This window comes from Meles meles, chromosome X (assembly GCF_922984935.1).
Source record: "Meles meles chromosome X, mMelMel3.1 paternal haplotype, whole genome shotgun sequence".
NCBI lineage: Eukaryota > Metazoa > Chordata > Mammalia > Carnivora > Mustelidae > Meles > Meles meles.
Window position 1 is genome coordinate 48185603 of NC_060087.1, and position 18194 is coordinate 48203796.

The 18194-nt window shown below is 39.8% G+C and overlaps 1 protein-coding gene across 2 annotated transcripts in view; it reads right to left on the reverse strand.

Annotated features, from left to right (window-relative positions):
- Positions 1–18194, reverse strand: part of PFKFB1 (6-phosphofructo-2-kinase/fructose-2,6-biphosphatase 1) — a 123883-nt gene that overhangs the window by 27104 nt on the left and 78585 nt on the right. For both annotated transcript variants that reach the window (XM_045995344.1, XM_045995343.1), the window contains exons 2-7: positions 13027–13152; positions 9602–9695; positions 8683–8749; positions 7701–7775; positions 6615–6671; positions 2373–2494 (exon numbers count right to left, since the gene is read on the reverse strand). In XM_045995344.1, the coding sequence (XP_045851300.1) occupies positions 2373–2494; positions 6615–6671; positions 7701–7775; positions 8683–8749; positions 9602–9695; positions 13027–13152 (541 nt within the window). The remainder of the gene's footprint in view (positions 1–2372; positions 2495–6614; positions 6672–7700; positions 7776–8682; positions 8750–9601; positions 9696–13026; positions 13153–18194) is intronic.

Here is an 18194-nt window from a genome sequence, read left to right on the forward strand (position 1 = left end):
TGTCTAAGAGTCTCAGAACCTAGTGGTGGAAAATATCTGATGTAGCCTTGTTGCCTAATTACTGTCTATTCCTGATGCTAGGACATAGGTAGTTTTAGGAGAGCTTTCAACTTCTTTTTTAGTCTGACATTCTACTTACCTTCACACACTGGCCCTGATTGGCCTCACCTCACAGTCCCATACCCACACCCATGCCCATAATTTCTCTGTTTCAATCTAGCCTTTATGATTTTGCTGGAATATTCTCTAAACTCCCCTACTTTTATTCAGATTTAACTACACTATTCCAAAATGCTGTTCTGTTTGCTTAGACATTCCTTTCCTGCTTTCCAAAGCTGAGCTCCTATGCATCCATTCTTTGAGAGCCAACACATTCACTCTATCTAGGATGTCTTTGAGCCCAGAATCACGGGAAGTCATTCAGAGGTGCTTCCCACCAAAAGTAATGTATAAACTAGTGTCTATCTCTACTATGTGAAATCTAAAATAAAAATCACAAACTATATTATATGAGGAGGTCCCATGAAATTTTGTGTTTTTCCCCCTGTTTTGACCACATTGATGCTGGTTTTGAAATTAAAGTAGTAAAAACTTTCCAGATTGTTTTATTCCTATTTTTGGTAGCCTCCACCTTTCTGGTACCCCAAACACATGCCTATACTGGGTAAACCTGCTCTTCCAGATCTCTCTTCCCAAGCTGAGCCAAGTTTTCTCCTTTGTATTCCTTTAGCCCACTTGGTTTACAATTTCTACAATTCTGATCAACTGCGTATTCATTGACTTCTCCAACTAAATGTGCATTCTATCATAGCAGGGACAACCCTTCTCTCTTTGGATTCCTAGGGCACAGCTTTGGCTGGGCCCTGATACATGGACTGTCCATTGATGTAAAAATCATTAAATAAAGTCAACCTGCAGAATATGTCATCTTTAGGCCCAAACTGATTCATCAAACACTACCTAAGCACCCGCAGGATTCTATGCTGAAGACTAGGGGCTTTCTCAATGCTTCTTTCACTTTAGCTCCCCTTCAAGCTTTTTTCACCATATGCTGCTAGCCTATATGGTGCATTTGTGGAAATTTGAATAACTTACACTTTCCTCAAGAAAGAAACATCCCCACTCCAACACACATGCCTCGGTGAGCAAAACAAGTGTACCCTTGACCTGGTTGTCTTTGCACAGTGAAAGTCTTTACAATTGTATATAAAGTTCCTGCTTCTTGCACCAAGTGTCTAAGCCTCATGTGACACTTCTTTATGATACAGGGATGTGGGAAGAGGAGAATTTGGCTGGAAGTGTGAGATAAGTGTTTGAATAAATGTTCTACTGACTCATTATATGGCCTTAGTAAGTCCTTGCACAGTTCTGGGTCTCAATTTCTCCATCTATGAGCAATGCAAACAATACTTGCCTCTTAGGACTTTGGTTGGGCAAAGCTGGAAGGATGTTGTTTAAACTTCCTAAGGTTTTAATAACTATTTGAGGCCTCCTCATACTCTTCACTTGGGGCCCTAAGGGTCTGGATGACCAGAGTCTTCTCGCATCACAACCCATTTTGAGGACTCTGGGAATATCCTATGTCTGAAACTCACATATTCCAGCTAACGTGTTTCTAATTTTTAGCTGACATTATGAATGAGAGTTTCACATTTTTCATGTGTCTTCCCATATATCAAGGCACTATGGAAGCCATCAGCAGATAGAAACCACCTTTCTTGCCAGTATTTATACTCCTATGTACACCACAACTCAAAGAGGCCAAATACTTATTGATTGAAGTGGTACATGGGTTTATGAAAAGAGACATGAGTAGGAGACAAAATATACGGTTAGAATCCTAGTGCTACCCCTTGATTTGTGCTGGGAGCTTGGCAAGTGGTTTCAGCTAAGATTCAATTTCCTCTTCTTGAAAATTTATGAACATAAGATCTATTTTGGCTTCCTTTATAGGGGTACTGAGGGGATTCAATGAAACAAAGAAGGTGGCATCCATGTGTGAGGAATGCTTTTGAAAAAAAATAATAGCAGCAACTACAGGAGGGAAGAATTTGTTCTTAGAGATCAGGGTCCTGATCTGTTCATATTGGTCAGGAAGGCACTACTTTTTTTTTAAATTTCTTTTCAGCATAACAGAATTCATTGTTAGGAAGGCACTACTTTAAAACTTTCATGGACATTTTATATATCAAGGAGTCACTACCTCAGACAATTCGAGCTTGGAGAGCCCTAAAGGGAAATCATTGATTCTAGCTCCCTGACTTTACAGATAGAGAAGGTGAGACCCAGAAAAGGACATTTCCGCAGGTACTAAAGGACATCAAAATAGGTGTAAAGATACAGTCCTGGATTTTAGGGTTCTGGGTTCTTACCTGTCTAGCTCATCATCCAAGGGTTGGTAGTTGACTTCATAGCATTCAATTCTCTTTAGAAAGTCTTCCAGAACTTTTTCCCGGTCACAGTCTCTGTAATCAGGGCTGCCAAGTTTTACTTGCTAGGAAAAGGGAGAACAGAGGAACTGTGAGAGACAGAGATTCTAACAGTGAACTTTGGAAGTGCCCTTAGAGATCACTGAGTACAACATCCCTCATCATAAAGATGAGGAAATTGAGACTTAGACAAAAGGTCTTGCCAAGTTACAAATCAGTCAATTTAAGAGAATTTAGAATGTGTGACACCTTGTGCTTTCTTTTTTTCCCCACTTTTTAAAAACTTTCTTATAAAGTATAAACTTATAAAGTATAAACTTATACTTATACTTATACTTAAACTTATACTTATAAAGTATAAACTTATAAACTTATAAACTTTCTTATAAAGTATAAAGTATAAAGCATAACAGTATTCATTGTTTTTGCGCCACACCCAGTGCTCCATGCAATACATGCCCTCCCTATTACCCACAACCTGGTTCCCCAACCTCCCACCCCCCGCCCTTTCAAAACCCTCAGGTTGTTTTTCAGAGTCCATAGTCTCTCATGGTTCACCTCCCCTTCCATTTTCTCTCAACTCCCTTCTCCTCTCCATCTCCCCATGTCCTCCATGTTATTTCTTATGCTCCACAAATAAGTGAAACTATATGATACTTGACTCTCTCTGTTTGACTTATTTCACTCAGCATAATCTCTTCCAGTCCCATCCATGTTGCTACGAAAGTTGGGTATTCATTCTTTCTGATGGAGGCATAATACTCCATCGTGTATATGGACCACATCTTCCTTATCCATTCATCCGTTGAAGGGCATCTTGGTTCTTTCCACGGTTTGGCGACCGTGGCCATTGCTGCTATAAACATTGGGGTACAGATGGCTCTTCTTTTCACTACATCTCTATCTTTTGGGTAAATACCCAGTAGTGCAATTGCTGGGTCATAGGGAAGCTCTATTTTAAATTTCTTGAGGAATCTCCACACTGTTCTCCAGAGTGGCTGCACCAACTTGCATTCCCACCAACAGTGGAAGAGGGTTCCCCTTTCTCCACAACCTCTCCAACACACGTTGTTTCCTGTCTTGCTAATTTTGGCCATTCTAACTGGTGTCAGGTGGTATCTCAATGTGGTTTTAATTTTAATCTCCTTGATGGCTAGTGATGATGAGCATTTTTTCATGTGTCTGATAGCCATTTGTATGTCTTCATTGGAGACGTGTCTGTTCATATATTCTGCCCATTTTTTATATGATTATCTGTTTTGTGTGTGTTGAGTTTGAGGAGTTCTTTATAGATCCTGGATATCAACCTTTTGTCTGTACTGTCCTTTGTAAATATCTTCTCCCATTCTGTGGGTTGCCTTTTTGTTTTGTTGACTGTTTCCTTTGCTGTGCAGAAGCTTTTGATCTTGATGAAGTCCCAAAAGTGCATTTTCTCTTTTGTTTCCTTTGCCTTTGGAGACATATCTTGAAAGAAGTTTATACTTTATTTCTATGTGATTAATAAGGTCTGTTATATTGTACTCAGTTCTAGAGAACACGGTGTTTAAGAAGAACATTTAAAAGAAGATGTGGGTTGGCTAATTGAATTTAAATGAAAAAAGAAGATGTGGTGTATATCTATATCTATGTTACTCAGGGATTAAAAAGATGAAATCTTACCATTTGCAACAACATGAATGGAACTAGAGGTATTATGCTGAGTCATAAGGAATAAGAATAAGAAATAAGTCAATCAGATAAAGACAATTATTGTATGATTTCTTTAAATAATATTTTATTTATTCATTTGAGAGAGAGTGAGAGAGAGAGGGAGAGAGTGCACAAGCAGGGGGAATGGGCAGAAGAAGAGGAAGAAACAGACTCCCTGTTGAGAAGGGAGCCCAATGCAGGACTCAATCCCAGGACTCTGGAATCATGACCTGAGCTGAAGGCAGATGCTTAAAAGACTGAACCACCCAGGTGCCCTGATTTCACTCATATATGGAATTTAAGAAACAAAACAGAGGATCATAGGGGAAGGGAGGGAAAAATAAAATCAGAGAGGGAGACAAACCTTAAGAGACTCTTAGCTATTGGAAACAAACTGAGGTTTGCTGAAGGGGAGGTGGATGGGGGGATGGGGTAACTGGGTGATAAGCATTAAGAAGGGCACTTGGTGTAATGAGCAATGGTTGTTATATGCAACTGATGAATCACTAACTGTACTTCTGAAACTAATACTACACTGTATGTTAAGCAATTAAATTTAAATTAAAAAATTAAAAAGTAATAAAAGAGGATCAGAGGTTGTGATGTGAGAAATGGCTGAAGAAGAGGAACAGGAGATTTTGGCCAGTGGTCATAATGACGTACATGTATTGAGTGTTTAATGAGAGAACATGGCATGTTGGCTTTAAATTTCTGAAAGGCTAATGTCTCTTAATCCCCCATGCTTATCTTCTCCACCTACACTTGTCATTTCAGTGAATGGTGCTATCATCCATTCAGTTACCTGAGCCTAGAAAAAATATGGGAGTCATCCTAGATGTGTCTTCATCCCTCACCTCTCAGCAGGCACAAGATCCTCTCCACTCTATCTTCTTTTTTTTTAAAGATTTTTTATTTATCTATTTGACAGAGAGAGATCACAAGTAGGCAGAGAGGCAGGCTCCCTGCCGAGCAGAGAGCCCAATGCGGGACTCGATCTCAGGACCCTGAGATCATGACCTGAGCCGAAGGCAGCGGCTTAAACCACTGAGCCACCCAAGCGCTCCTCCACTCTATCTTCTAAATATCCCTCCTATTGATTTCCATTCTCTCTTGCCTGGACACTTACTCTAGCTTTGTGACTAGTTACTCTTCTCTACAGTCTTGTTACTTCTGATGTATTCCTCATACTAGCAGCCAGAAAGATATTTTTTAACATTCCCATCCGACCATGGCATTACTGTGCTTAAAACTCTTCATCATTTTCTTATATCTTTTAGGGCACAGTGTGAACTATTTTATCAGGTGACCCATTTGTTATAATTAAGTCCAAAATAATTTCTTCATCTCATCTCCCATTGCACTTCTAATCCTCCACACACTTTGCTCTAGTCAACTTGAACTTCTTATAGTTCTGTGGAGATACAGTAATTAGTATATGCTATTCCCTTATATCCAATTCTTCACCTGTCAAATTCCTATGCATTCTTCAAGATTCAGGTCAGCTATTGCTTTCATTGAGAAGTCTTCCCTGGTACACATCTATCCCTTCCATGCAAGGCTAGTTATTCAAGAGTGTTCTTCCAGATCCTCCTTTATTTCTTCATCTCAGCACAGATATGCAGTTATGTCTATAAACTTGTCAGTATCTCCCAGTATCTCTCACTAGACTGTGAGATCAAGATCAGCACTCTCCTCTATGTCTCGAATACACAGAATGGCCCAGTTCCATTGTATAGATTAAATTTGTGTTGAATCAGTAAATGGATAGATGGAAAGGTGGATGAATAACAGAGGGGTTGGACATGTTCTATGCCCTAAGAGACAAAAATAGGACCAATCAATTAAAACTTCAGGGAGGCAAATTTCAGCTTTATTGGACTGCATTTGATGAAGCAATGAGTCTCTTTTCATTGGAAGTATGAAAAAAATATATACAAACATTTAGCTGAGATTTCAAGTATATGACGGAAGGTTGAGGGAGGTAACCTATAAGATCTCTTCTGTCCCTGAGCTCCAGTAATTTCATGAAAAAAGGAACAGTAAAATGTGGCAGATGATCCAGTTCTAGACCACATGTCTAGAATCTAAAAGCACTTATATTTCTGATAGAATCCTGAGGTCCAGTCCCACTTCTTTTTCTTTCTGGTTGTATGAAGCTTTGAAAAACTCTTCTCTTGGAATCTGTTTCCTCTCTCCAGCAATGAAATGATTCCTAACATGCAGGTTGTTGTAACAAATCAGTAAGAGTCAAGTTTGGTGCCCAGTGCATATTAAGGACTCTATATTATGGCTTCTTTAAATTTCATAGGGTTATTGTAGGCCAGGATGGTCAGGAAATACTTCCTATAGGAAGTAGGAAGAATAGTTAAGAATAGGAATAGGACTAGGAATAGGAAGCTCAGAGAAGAATATCACCTTTAATAACCTCATAGAGGTCTTTTATGTGTTACCCAAGCCTGAGGAAAAGTAAAGAGGAAAGCGTAAGGCACTCCTTACCCTGATGTTTTCTGCAATGATGCCAGGGTCATTACAGATGGACTCAATGAAAAAGACCTATAAGAGAAAAAGAAGAGAAATTTCCAGCAGGGAATTATATTTGGTAGGGTCAAACATAGCTTCACCTCTTCTCAGTGACTCTGAGTATCCCTAGGGGCATCTATGACAACATAATTTCATACAGTGTTACTTTTCAGGATTCTGAGTTTTATGAGCCATATTAACTCAAAACTGAAAGACCCTAGATTATTTTTTATGTTTTTACTGGTTTTTAATTCTTTTATATGCTTTTGTAGTAGTTCTCTTCCCTTCTTTTTCATTTCCACCCCCACAGTGTCAGCCTGTCAGCAGTTATCTTCCACTGTCCAATATGGCACCTCTTTCATGTGGTTTCATTTCAACACAAATTTAATCTATACAATGGAACTGGGCCATTCTGTGTATTCGAGACATAGAGGAGAGTGCTGATCTTGATCTCACAGTCTAGTGAGAGATACTGGGAGATACTGACAAGTTTATAGACATAACTGCATATCTGTGCTGAGATGAAGAAATAAAGGAGGATCTGGAAGAACACTCTTGAATAACTAGCCTTGCATGGAAGGGATAGATGTGTACCAGGGAAGACTTCTCAATGAAAGCAATAGCTGACCTGAATCTTGAAGAATGCATAGGAATTTGACAGGTGAAGAATTGGATATAAGGGAATAGCATATACTAATTACTGTATCTCCACAGAACTATAAGAAGTTCAAGTTGACTAGAGCAAAGTGTGTGGAGGATTAGAAGTGCAATGGGAGATGAGATGAAGAAATTATTTTGGACTTAATTATAACAAATGGGTCACCTGATAAAATAGTTCACACTGTGCCCTAAAAGATATAAGAAAATGATGAAGAGTTTTAAGCACAGTAATGCCATGGTCGGATGGGAATGTTTTTTTGCTTTTGTGATCTGGAAAGCCATATAACCAAATTACAATGTTGAACTTGAATATGTAGCTGATTTGGCAGATTAGAGCCCTCTGGTTTGCCTTTCTTTGTGCTAGATAATATGCTATAGATGAGAGTGGGAATGTTACTATACCTTGTAACCATGTTCTTTAGCAAACTGCAGAATTAGTGACCGTCGTTCTCTGGTAGTGTTGGTGGCATCAAAAACCTAGAGGCCAATGATGAAATTGGTTTACTCTGAATCTGGTTTGGGGAGAACACCTACTCCTTGGCTATCCTTGTGCTAGGTGGAGGGTTTCCAGTATAACATAGATCTTGACTGAGTTTTGAAGAATAGGAAGGACTTGAAATAATTGATTTATGCCAATTTCTTAAGCATTCATTGAGTGCTTGCTGTCAGTCCAGAAATGTAACAGACTGTAGGTATAAACAAGAGGAAAATTGTAAGTTTTTATTAGGGTAATTTTATAGGTAAAATAACCAAGGCTTAGAGGAAGGATTTACTTTAACCAAGGCTACCAAGAGTTGCTAACAGAGCAGAGCTAGAATGGATGATCTCAACTCCTAGTTGAGGCTTCCTCTTTCCTATCACTTTGGAGCTCTTCAAGAACAGGAAACAAGAACAGGAAACAACTCTCTACCTTCAGCACCTAAGGTGGAACAATTTGAGGCTATTTTCTCCTTTTAGAATTCACAAATCTTACCCCAAGCTTCAATGAAACTAAATTGACTAGATATTTAAGTAAGTCTCTAGAACTAAAAAATGTTTGTACTGTAGTCTTAAACTGTACTGTAGTCTTTCTGAATTGTTGGGGGTGGAGTGATAAAGCACAGTGGTTAAGAATATAGATTTTGGACCTTTGCAACCTGAATTCTAGTTTTGGCCTTGTTGTAGTCATGCTGTGCCAGCTTGGAAAATTATTCAATCTCTCTGTACCATTTTTCTGTACTATAAAATGGAGTATAACAACAATGCCTGTCTCATGGGAGACGGTGGAATTAAATTAATATGTGTAAAGTTCTTAGAATAGTGTATAGAACGTAGTAAATGCTCAGTACATACTAGGGGCCTTCATTCTGGCAGAAACTTGAAGAAAAAATGCAAAATTCCTTACTGCAACATGACCTTCCTCATGGCTGAGATAGTCATGGACATCCTTCAGGGCTGCCAGGGCACACTGCCTGAAAAAGATAGAGAAAGAAACAGAGACAATCCCTGTCCCCAAGATGAGTTCCTCTCTATGTTCCTCCATTATCTTTTGCACCATCTCTCAGACATTTCATGTTAAATTATTCATCTATGAAACATTTACACAGGGTATCTTATGTTGTAAGCACCATGACAAGCACAGACAGGTCACACAGTTGAAAGTGGCTCTGTGTGCACATCTTAGGGGGAGGCATAAAGTGACACACCCAGGAAAAAAGGACTAATGGCAGAGTCATAATATTAAAGAAAAACATTTGAGGGGACAGAACACAGGTGGAACTGGTCCTGAAACCCAGGTAGAGATTGAGTATATCGTCTGTGAAGTAGAAGGCATTCCTGGAATGGGTAATAGTACAAGCACAGGTATGATGGTGGCAATATATTTATGCTTTTGGAAAAAATATGTTTAGTGGTTACTCTTTGTTGGGTTCTATTATAAGGGCATGGATCAATAAATGAGACCTAGGTTCTGTTCTGGAAGTGCTGTGTCTTGTAGAAGAGAAAGAACTTGAGATTAAATAAATGGTATTAGAGAGACTGGAATGGGCCAAGCTATTGACATCCTTAAAGGCCCAGACTCTTAGATTTTCCACTCTCTCCTGTAAGGAGTAGGAGACATTTTCTTTCTAAGTTCTTAAGTAGGGGATGGTTATGACCACAATCAGGTTTTGGGTATGGTAGGGGAAGAGTTTTTCCAATCACCATTTGAGAGTCTAGAAGACCTCCTTGTTAACCCAAATTACTCTGCTCCACAACCCCATTATCTGAATAAAGCCCTCCTTCAGCCAGGGGCAGCACTGATCTCTAAAATATTAGACACTTACTTCCTGATATGTAGGGCCTCCATGTTGTCTGGAAGAAAAAATTCATAGTTCTTGTAGCTCACTGCCTCTCGTCGGTACTGACCTAAATTAAACACTGAAAGCAGGGAGGTATGGTGAAGGGATTGGAAAGATTCTAGTGGAAAAATATGCCATTGCTGGGAGAGATTTCAGAGATGGAAGGAGGTATAGTTTGTAGTTATGTAATATGCTGATAAAGCTTCAAATTATGGTTGCCATCTCATTTATTCCTCACAACAACTCAGCAATATAGGAATTACAATCCCATTTTACAAATGAAGAAACTGAAGTTCAGAGAAAGGAAGTGATTTTCGTAGTTAATAAATGGGAAGCTGGGATTAAAAACCAGGTCCATTTGGCTCCAAAACTAGTGGATTTTCTGCTATTCTATTTTTTCATAAACTCTAACACTTTCAATGCTCTACTGTATTGGAAAAATAAGGAAACAGATCCAATGAGTAAAATCAATCACTAAGTATCAAACAGTGAGTCAGCAGGTAATAGGACTAGACTGGACCTCCTGAATCCTAGTCCAATGTTATTACATTTTCCAGTATCATAACAGAGAATCTAAATTGATTGCCCTCTCTAGGCTATATTTTCCCATTAATAATAGTGAAAAACCTGATAGAAGGTAAGGAAAGGAGGAGAAAGGGGATAAAGGGACCAATGCAATATTTCATTAATCCATTCAATAAATACATTCTGATGTGCATTCTGACACACACTGTAAAGTGGATATGAGTTCTGAGGTCTCAAAGATAGATGAGATATGCATGATGGGGCCGCAAGGAGATCACAATCCAGCAAGGAGTGACAGTAAACCAGCAAAAATAGAGTTCCCACACAGTTTGTTGAGTTCTCCAACAGGCATTCAAAAGAATAAAGGGGAAGGACAGACTAATTACACTTGGAGTAATCTAAGATGATTTGTGGAGAAAGCAGTATTTGAGTCAGTCCTTTTAGGAAGGCAGGCCTTTTATCGTCAACCATGGGGGTTGGGAGTGGGGAACAAAGACATTTGAGGTACAGGAACACCATAAGCAAAGGTATAACATTGGCAGAAGGCAGAACACATTTGGGGGATGGTGAGTCATTCATTGTGACTGAAGCCTGCGACACTGGCAGGGATGGATTGTGGAGGACTTTGAACAACAGGCTAAAAGCTTGGGTTTAAACCTGTAGACCAAGAAGACCCTTGGAGGCTATAAATATGGTAAGCTTTATGCTTTGAAGCATGACTCTGAGGCTTTGTGCTCTGTGAAATGGACTGGACTGGAGCAGATGGAATGCATGTGCATTAGGGCACAGACCCATGCACCACCATCCCATGTTTCCCTAACATCCAGCAGAAGTTACTTGGAGACTGCAGTCCTCTGCAAATACTATTCTTTCTCTCCTCCTCTGCCAGTGTTCTACTCCCCCCACAGGACCAAGCTCAAATATATTCTATCTAGAAGTTTCTCTGCCTTCCAGTTGGTGATTTCCTCTGTGAGCCCCCTCAGTACCCTGCTCTAGGATTCCTTAAGTGACCATGAGGCGTTAGTATGCATCCCAGACAGATAGAAAACTCTTCAAGGACAAGGTGTGAATCTCATTAATTTTTACATCTTCAATGTCTAGCATGGATTTTGGCACATAAAAAAAACATTAGGGAGTACTTCACCAGTGAATTAGAGAAGGAAAAGAAGAAATAGGAGAAAGAGAGGAGGAGAGTTGAAGAAAGGGAGGGAAACGTGCAGAAACATGGGGTGCTGGGATGGGCAAGAGAAAGGCGAGAAAAATAATGGAGAAAAGGTGAGTATAGGGCCAATGTGGGATTAATTTTTCTTCTCATCAGTAGAACCAAGTAGCAGACCTGGCACAGTGAGTGTCAGGCTTTGGAAATAACCAGATGTGGGCTAATTTCCTGGTTCTATCACTGGGTGGCCATGTGCCTTTAGAGGTCCTTCACCTCTTGGGCATTAATGTAATCAACTGTGGAATGATGATAATACTAGTTTCTTTTTCATGGGCATTATAGAACTTAAAAACTAGATGTTAGTTCTTTGAGGATAGGCATCCTATTCTACTTGTGTTTGCTCAGTATCCAACAAGGGCTTTGTCACAGCTATGTGCTCATTGAATAGTTGATGATTGAATAAACAAATGCCCAAGCAGAACTGTTTGCTGCACTGGGGAGCAATGCTCCATTTCACAAGGTGGGGGGGGTCTAAGTACTTGCTTGGTGTACCAGGAAAGGGGGAACATGGTCCCAATAAAAATTTTCAGATAAGTTGATATCCACTGAAAGCATCAATATAGTCATTGGAGATAAATATAAACACTGGTAGACTTTCTTACTGTTTTTATTCTGAATTGTATATGAGGTGGGGGCACCCTATCTCTTACTGTTTAGAGCATCTGAATGTCTTAATCTGGTCACACTTCAGAAGGGAAAGGAATATGACCTGGTCCCCTGCCCCAGAACAGCTCCTGGTGAGAGACCCAGACACACACTGCAACAACACACTCTATAATTAGTGTTGGCGTAGAGAGGGCTGTTGGGAGGTTTGGTATGGGAGCCCAGAGAAACAGTCCCCTTAGGGGGAACAGAGAAATCAAATAGGAATGGGGATACAGGTTGGAGATGGGCAGAGAAATCAAATGGAGAATGGGAGAGAGCAATTACTAAATAACTGGTAGTAAGCAGAAAAGAGACCACACTGAAGAGAATGGAAAATTGGAAATAGGGAGTGAAGGGGGAGTTTGGCAGGCAGGGAAGGAGGACTTTCTGGAGGTGGAAAAAGGCAGGACCACTTCCAGGTGGGAAGCAGAAGTCAACAAGCTCAGACCTAAAGAGAGGCACCTTCTGAACTCCAAAAGATGAGGTGAATGAAGATGCCCAACTTTAGTGAAGACCCTGTGGGAACCTCTGGGCTGTGGCTTCAATATGCTTGGTTCTACATACCCTAGGGCTTGAAGAAAACCTTAAGGTTTTGAATAAATGGTAATGTTAATCGAAGTAGTAATATTGGTGTGGCAAGAATAATAATAATGGTAATAAAATAATAATAATAATGGTAATAAAAATAGTATATTAATCATAGGATTATGTTAAGGCCTTGTAAAACTGGAGGTCCCTGAGAACAGACATTTAATCTCACTAGTTTTCCTATACCTAGTACCTAGAATACCGTAAGGCATAGAGTATGTTCTAAAGTTACTGTAAAACTTTTAAGAGTGTGGTGGTGGTGGTGGTGGTGGTGGTTGTAGTAGTAGTAGTAGTAGTAGTAGTAATCTGAAGGTTGGTAATAATGGTTTGAAGTATTCCTGATACTGAGGGAATATTTTTCTCATGCCTGCTACCTTAACCTTCAGCCAGTGGCAGGTAATGGGCTGTAGAACAAAGGGTTTCAGAGACATACCTTTAGTTGGTGTTCCTATCCAGTTGAGATATCTTGTGAGCTTCGTGGAGATATAGGTCTTTCCTCGAGCTGGTAAACCCACCATGATCACCATTGTGGGGGAATTGGTAAACTGGGGTATCGATGCTGAAAGATAAACAGAATCTTAAAAACTTATTCCCAGGTTCCCATTCTCTCCTGGTATCAGCTCAGAGATGTTGAATTGGGAAAACATCTTACCTACAATTATAAGAACAATAACAAAAACCTGGAAATGTTCAAACTAACTTCTGAATTCTTCAGAAACTGAGATTACAGTGTGAACAGCTAAACCCAATCTATAGAGACAGGCAGGCATCTGCAGGGAGCAACAGAGCAGGTGTTTGCTTATCTTTCAACATATAAACTCATAAGAGGACTGAGCTAAAAATTTATAATAAATTGCTAAATGTTCATTGTGGGCTAGTGTGAGAATATGAAGCCCTGGGGCTGACAACATAGGTGGTTTTGCATCCTCTAGGAATTCCATCAGTTACTGAAGAATCTTGAGAAAGATGTCCTGTAGCTCTGGTTTGGAGAGGAAAACAGAATAGCAGTCATTGGAGAGGAGTCAAGACGGTGGGGAAGTAGGAGGAGGCGCCATTTCAACCTGTACCCTAAAGTGAGCTGATTACCTACCAAAGAACTCCGATCACCCATGAAATCAGCCTGAGATCAGAATTATACACGTCTGGATCTCTACAGGAGCAGAAGATGCCAGTGGCAGGTAAGTAGAGTGGGAACATCAGACTGATATTGGAAGATAAACAAAATGGGGAGGGAGCCACCAGAGGCAACCAATTGGAAAGTAATACCCCAATACGAGACTGCTCTGCATCTGGAGACCAGCATTAGCTTGGAGTCTGGTTGAAAGCACTAAAAAAAAAAAAAAAAAAAAAAAAGCAAAGGATCACGGGGAGAAACTGTGGGAATCCGGGTGGTTAGGGACAGGGGCTTAAGTCCCTGGACCCAGGAGAGCCTCCCCTGGTGCTGAGCCAGAGAGAGTGTGGCAGAGAAACCAGGTCTGGTCCCTGAGCCACCAGCGTGCCCAAGAACACCTGGATTCCAGCTCCCGTTCTGGCTGGGGGCCTGGCCAGATGACATTCCTGAAACGCGCACATACCACACCCTCCCCTGGGAGAGGTGCGCACAGGTGCTAGCCTGGAGCTCTGACATCCTGAAAAACCAGGCATTCCCAGCCTGGGCCAGCGGGAAGATCTCAGTGTGCAATTGCTGCTGGGAACCTCTCTGGCGGTCTGGAGCTGCCCAGACAGCTGCCGCTGCCGTGGTATTGGGTACAAGGAGGAGATCCTGCATCCCCAGGGACCCTGACTCAGAACCTACTCTGCCAGCAGCTCTGCAGAGCATTCTGAGGCTTCTCTCTGAGAGGGAGATCTGGGTGCAGTTTGCTCTCCTCTAAACCTCCAAAAACCATCAAAAGCTGTCAAGGCGAGAGAAAACAGATGAAAGAACATAAAAACCTCCAGAGAACAAAAGCCTGAAAAAAATGGTTTCCTCAGAGCCCACCCACTTGAGGGAGGCGGGAGGACCTAATTCAAGGAACATCATTGTCTGAAAACCCACATCACAGGCCCCTCCCCCAGAAAACCAACCAGGAAGGAAGAAAAAAAAAAAAAAAGACGACAAGAGAACAACCACCACTACTTCATAAATACAACTTTTATTTTTAACTCTTTACCACTATTCTGGTTCTTTTTAAAAATATACATATAGATAATTTTTTAACCTATTTACCATCACAGTGAGATGTCCACTACATCAAATTCCTTAATAACCTTCTACCCTGAACTTTTTGATACAATCACCCATGCTTTTCTTTTGCTTTTCTATTTTTTTAATTTTTTTAATTCTAATTTAGTTTAGTCTAGTTTATTCTTTTTTAATTTTTATTTTCCAACATACATATATAGTTAAACTTCAAGGTAATCCCCTTTCCCCAATCAATGCTACCCCTATAGGCAAACCAATTTTTAATCCCCCTTTATCTTAGGAAAGTTGAGTCCCTTAACAAAAACATCAAGATACATCCAGGAAGAATCAAAATAACCTTCCTTGCCCACACTGAGAATTTATAACCACTCTCCCATCTTTTCCTTCCACCAGTGTTTCTGTGTATTGGTGTTTGTCCTGATAGTATATGAATCTTATACTTGGGGTTCTTTCTGATGAGGTTCTTCCTTTTTTTGCTTTAAATATATATATACACATATATATATGTGTGTATATATATATTTTTTCTTGTCTATACTTTTATCAGTCTTTATATATATATGTATATATATATATTTCTCTTGTCTATACTTTTATCAGTCTTTTTGTTTGTCAAATTTTGTTTGTATACTTCATAAATCTTACCTTGGGGCCCATTTGGGCTGAGCCTTCTCTTTTATCTTCCCTTTTTTCCTGCCTCTCTCTCTCTCTCTTTTGTCTTTACTTTTCTTTTTTTTCTTTCTTCTCTATTTCTTTTTCTTTTCTTTTTTCTCTCATTTGGGTGGGGAATCCTGATTGCACAGAAGTGTACACCTTGACTGCACCACAATAGATACATCCAGCTGCATCTGTTCAGTCATCTCTCACCAAAATGACTAGGAGGAGGAATCCACAACAGAAGAAAAATACGGAGGATGGACCTTCTGCAACAGAGCTAATGGCTATCAACATAGACAATATGTCAGAAAAGAAAGTCAGGCTAACAATTATCCAGGCAATAGCTAGGTTGGAGAAAGCCATGGATGACCAAACAGAATTGATTACGGCAGAATTGCAAGCCACCAGGGATGATGACCACAATGTTAGGGGAGAACTGAAAGCCACCAGGGATGATGTTCAAAATGTTCTCAATGAGTTCCAATCTAATCTAAATTCTCTAAAAGCTAGGGTAACTGAGACAGAAGATAGAATCAATGATCTGGAGGACAAACAGATAGAGAGCAAGGATCAGGAGGAAACCTGAAACAAACAGCTCAGAAGCCACAAAAACAGAATCAGGGAAATAAATGATGCCATGAAACGTTCCAACGTCAGAATTATTGGAATCCCTGAAGGGGAGGAAAAAGAAAGAAGTCTAGAAATATAGTGGAACAAGTTGTCTATGAAAATTTTCCCAATATCACGAATGGAAACAACGTTCATGTACTAGAGGCAGAGCAGTTTCCTGCCAAGATTTTAGATTCTCAAAGTCCTCACGACACCTGATAGTTAGAATGAAGAATTATGATTCTAGACAGACCTTCTTAAAAGCAGCTAGGACATCAAAAGTATAGATTACTCTAGGCAGTATAGGCATTTTAACAATGTTTATTCTTCCAATCCAAGAGCATGGAACAGTCTTCCATCTTTTTGTGTCTTCTTCAATTTCTTTCATGACTGTTCTGTAGTTCCTCGAGTACAGGTCCTTTACCTCTTTGGTTAGGTTTGTTCCCAGGTATCTTATGGTTCTTGGTGTTATAGTAAATGGAATTGATTCTCTAATTTCCCTTTCTGTATTTTCATTGTTAGTGTATAAGAAAGCCACTGATTTCTGTACATTGACTTTGTATCCTGCCACGTTACTGAATTGCTGTATGAGTTCTAGTAGTTTGGGGGTGGAGTCTTTGGGGTTTTCCATATAAAGAATCATGTCATCTGCGAAGAGAGAGAGTTTGACTTCTTCCTTGACAATTTGGATACCTTTTGTTCCTCTTTGTTGTCTGATTGCCGTTGCTAGAACTTCTAATACTATGTTGAACAAGAGTGGTGAGAGTGGGCATCCTTGTCATGTTCCTGATCTCAACAGGAAGGCTGCAAGCTATTTCTCATTGAGGATGATATTTGCTGTGGGTCTTTCATAGATAGATTTTATGAAGTTGAGGAATGTTCCCTCTATCCCTATACTTTGAAGCGTTTTCATCAGGAACGGATGCTGGATTTTGTCAAATGCTTTTTCTGCATCAATTGAGAGGACCATGTGGTTCTTCTCTCTTCTCTGATTGATTTGTTCTATCACATTGATTGATTTGCGAATGTTGAACCAAACTTGCAACCCAGGGATGAATCCCACCTGGTCATGGTGGATAATCTTTTTAATGTGCTGCTGGATCCTGTTTGCTAGGATCTTGTTGAGAATCTTTGCATCCATATTCATCAGTGATATTGGTCTGAAATTCTCCTTTTTGGTAGGGTCTTTGCCTGGTTTAAGGATCAGGGTAATGCTGGCTTCATCAAAAGAGTCTGGAAGTTTTCCTTCTGCTTCAATTTTTTGGAACAGCTTCAGGAGAATTGGTGTTATTTCTTTTTTGAGAGTTTGGTAGAATTCCCCAGGGAATCAGTCAGGTCCTGGGCTCTTGTTTTTTGAGAGGTTTTTGATCACCGCTTCAATCTTGTTAGTAGATATCGGTATATTCAGATTGTCAATTTCTTCCTGGTTCAATTTTGGGAGTTTGTAGCTTTCCAGGAATGCATCCATTTCATCTAGGTTGCTTAGCTTATTGGCATATAAATGTTGGTAATAATTTCTGATGATTGTTTCTATTTCCTTGGTGTTAGTTGTGACCTCTCCCTTTTCATTCATAATTTTATTAATTTGGGCTTTCTCTCTTTTCTTTTGGATTATTGTGGCCAATGGTTTATCGATCTTATTGATTCTTTCAAAAAACCAGCTTCTAGTTTCATTGATACGTTCTAATGTATCTCTTGTTTCTACCTCATTGATCTCTACTCTAATCTTGATTATTTCCCTTCTTGCATGTGGAGTTGGTTTGATTTGTTGTTGACTCTCCAGTTCTTTAAGGTGTAGAGACAGCTGGTGTGTTCTGGATTTTTCAATGTTGAGCAATCTATACTTTTAATGCCATTCCAATCAAAATTCCACCGATATTTTTCAAAGAGCTGGAGCAAATAATCCTAAAATTTGTATGGAATCAGAAGAGACCCCAAATTGCTAAGGAAATGTTGAAAAACAAAAACAAAACTGGCGGCATCACGTTACCCAATTTCAAGCTTTACTACAAAGCTGTGATCCCCAAGACAGCGTGGTACTGGCATAAAAACAGACACATACACCAGTGGAATAGAGTGGAGAGCCCAGATATGGACCCTCAACTCTATGGTGAAATAATCTTTGACAAAACAGGAAAAAATATTCAATGGAA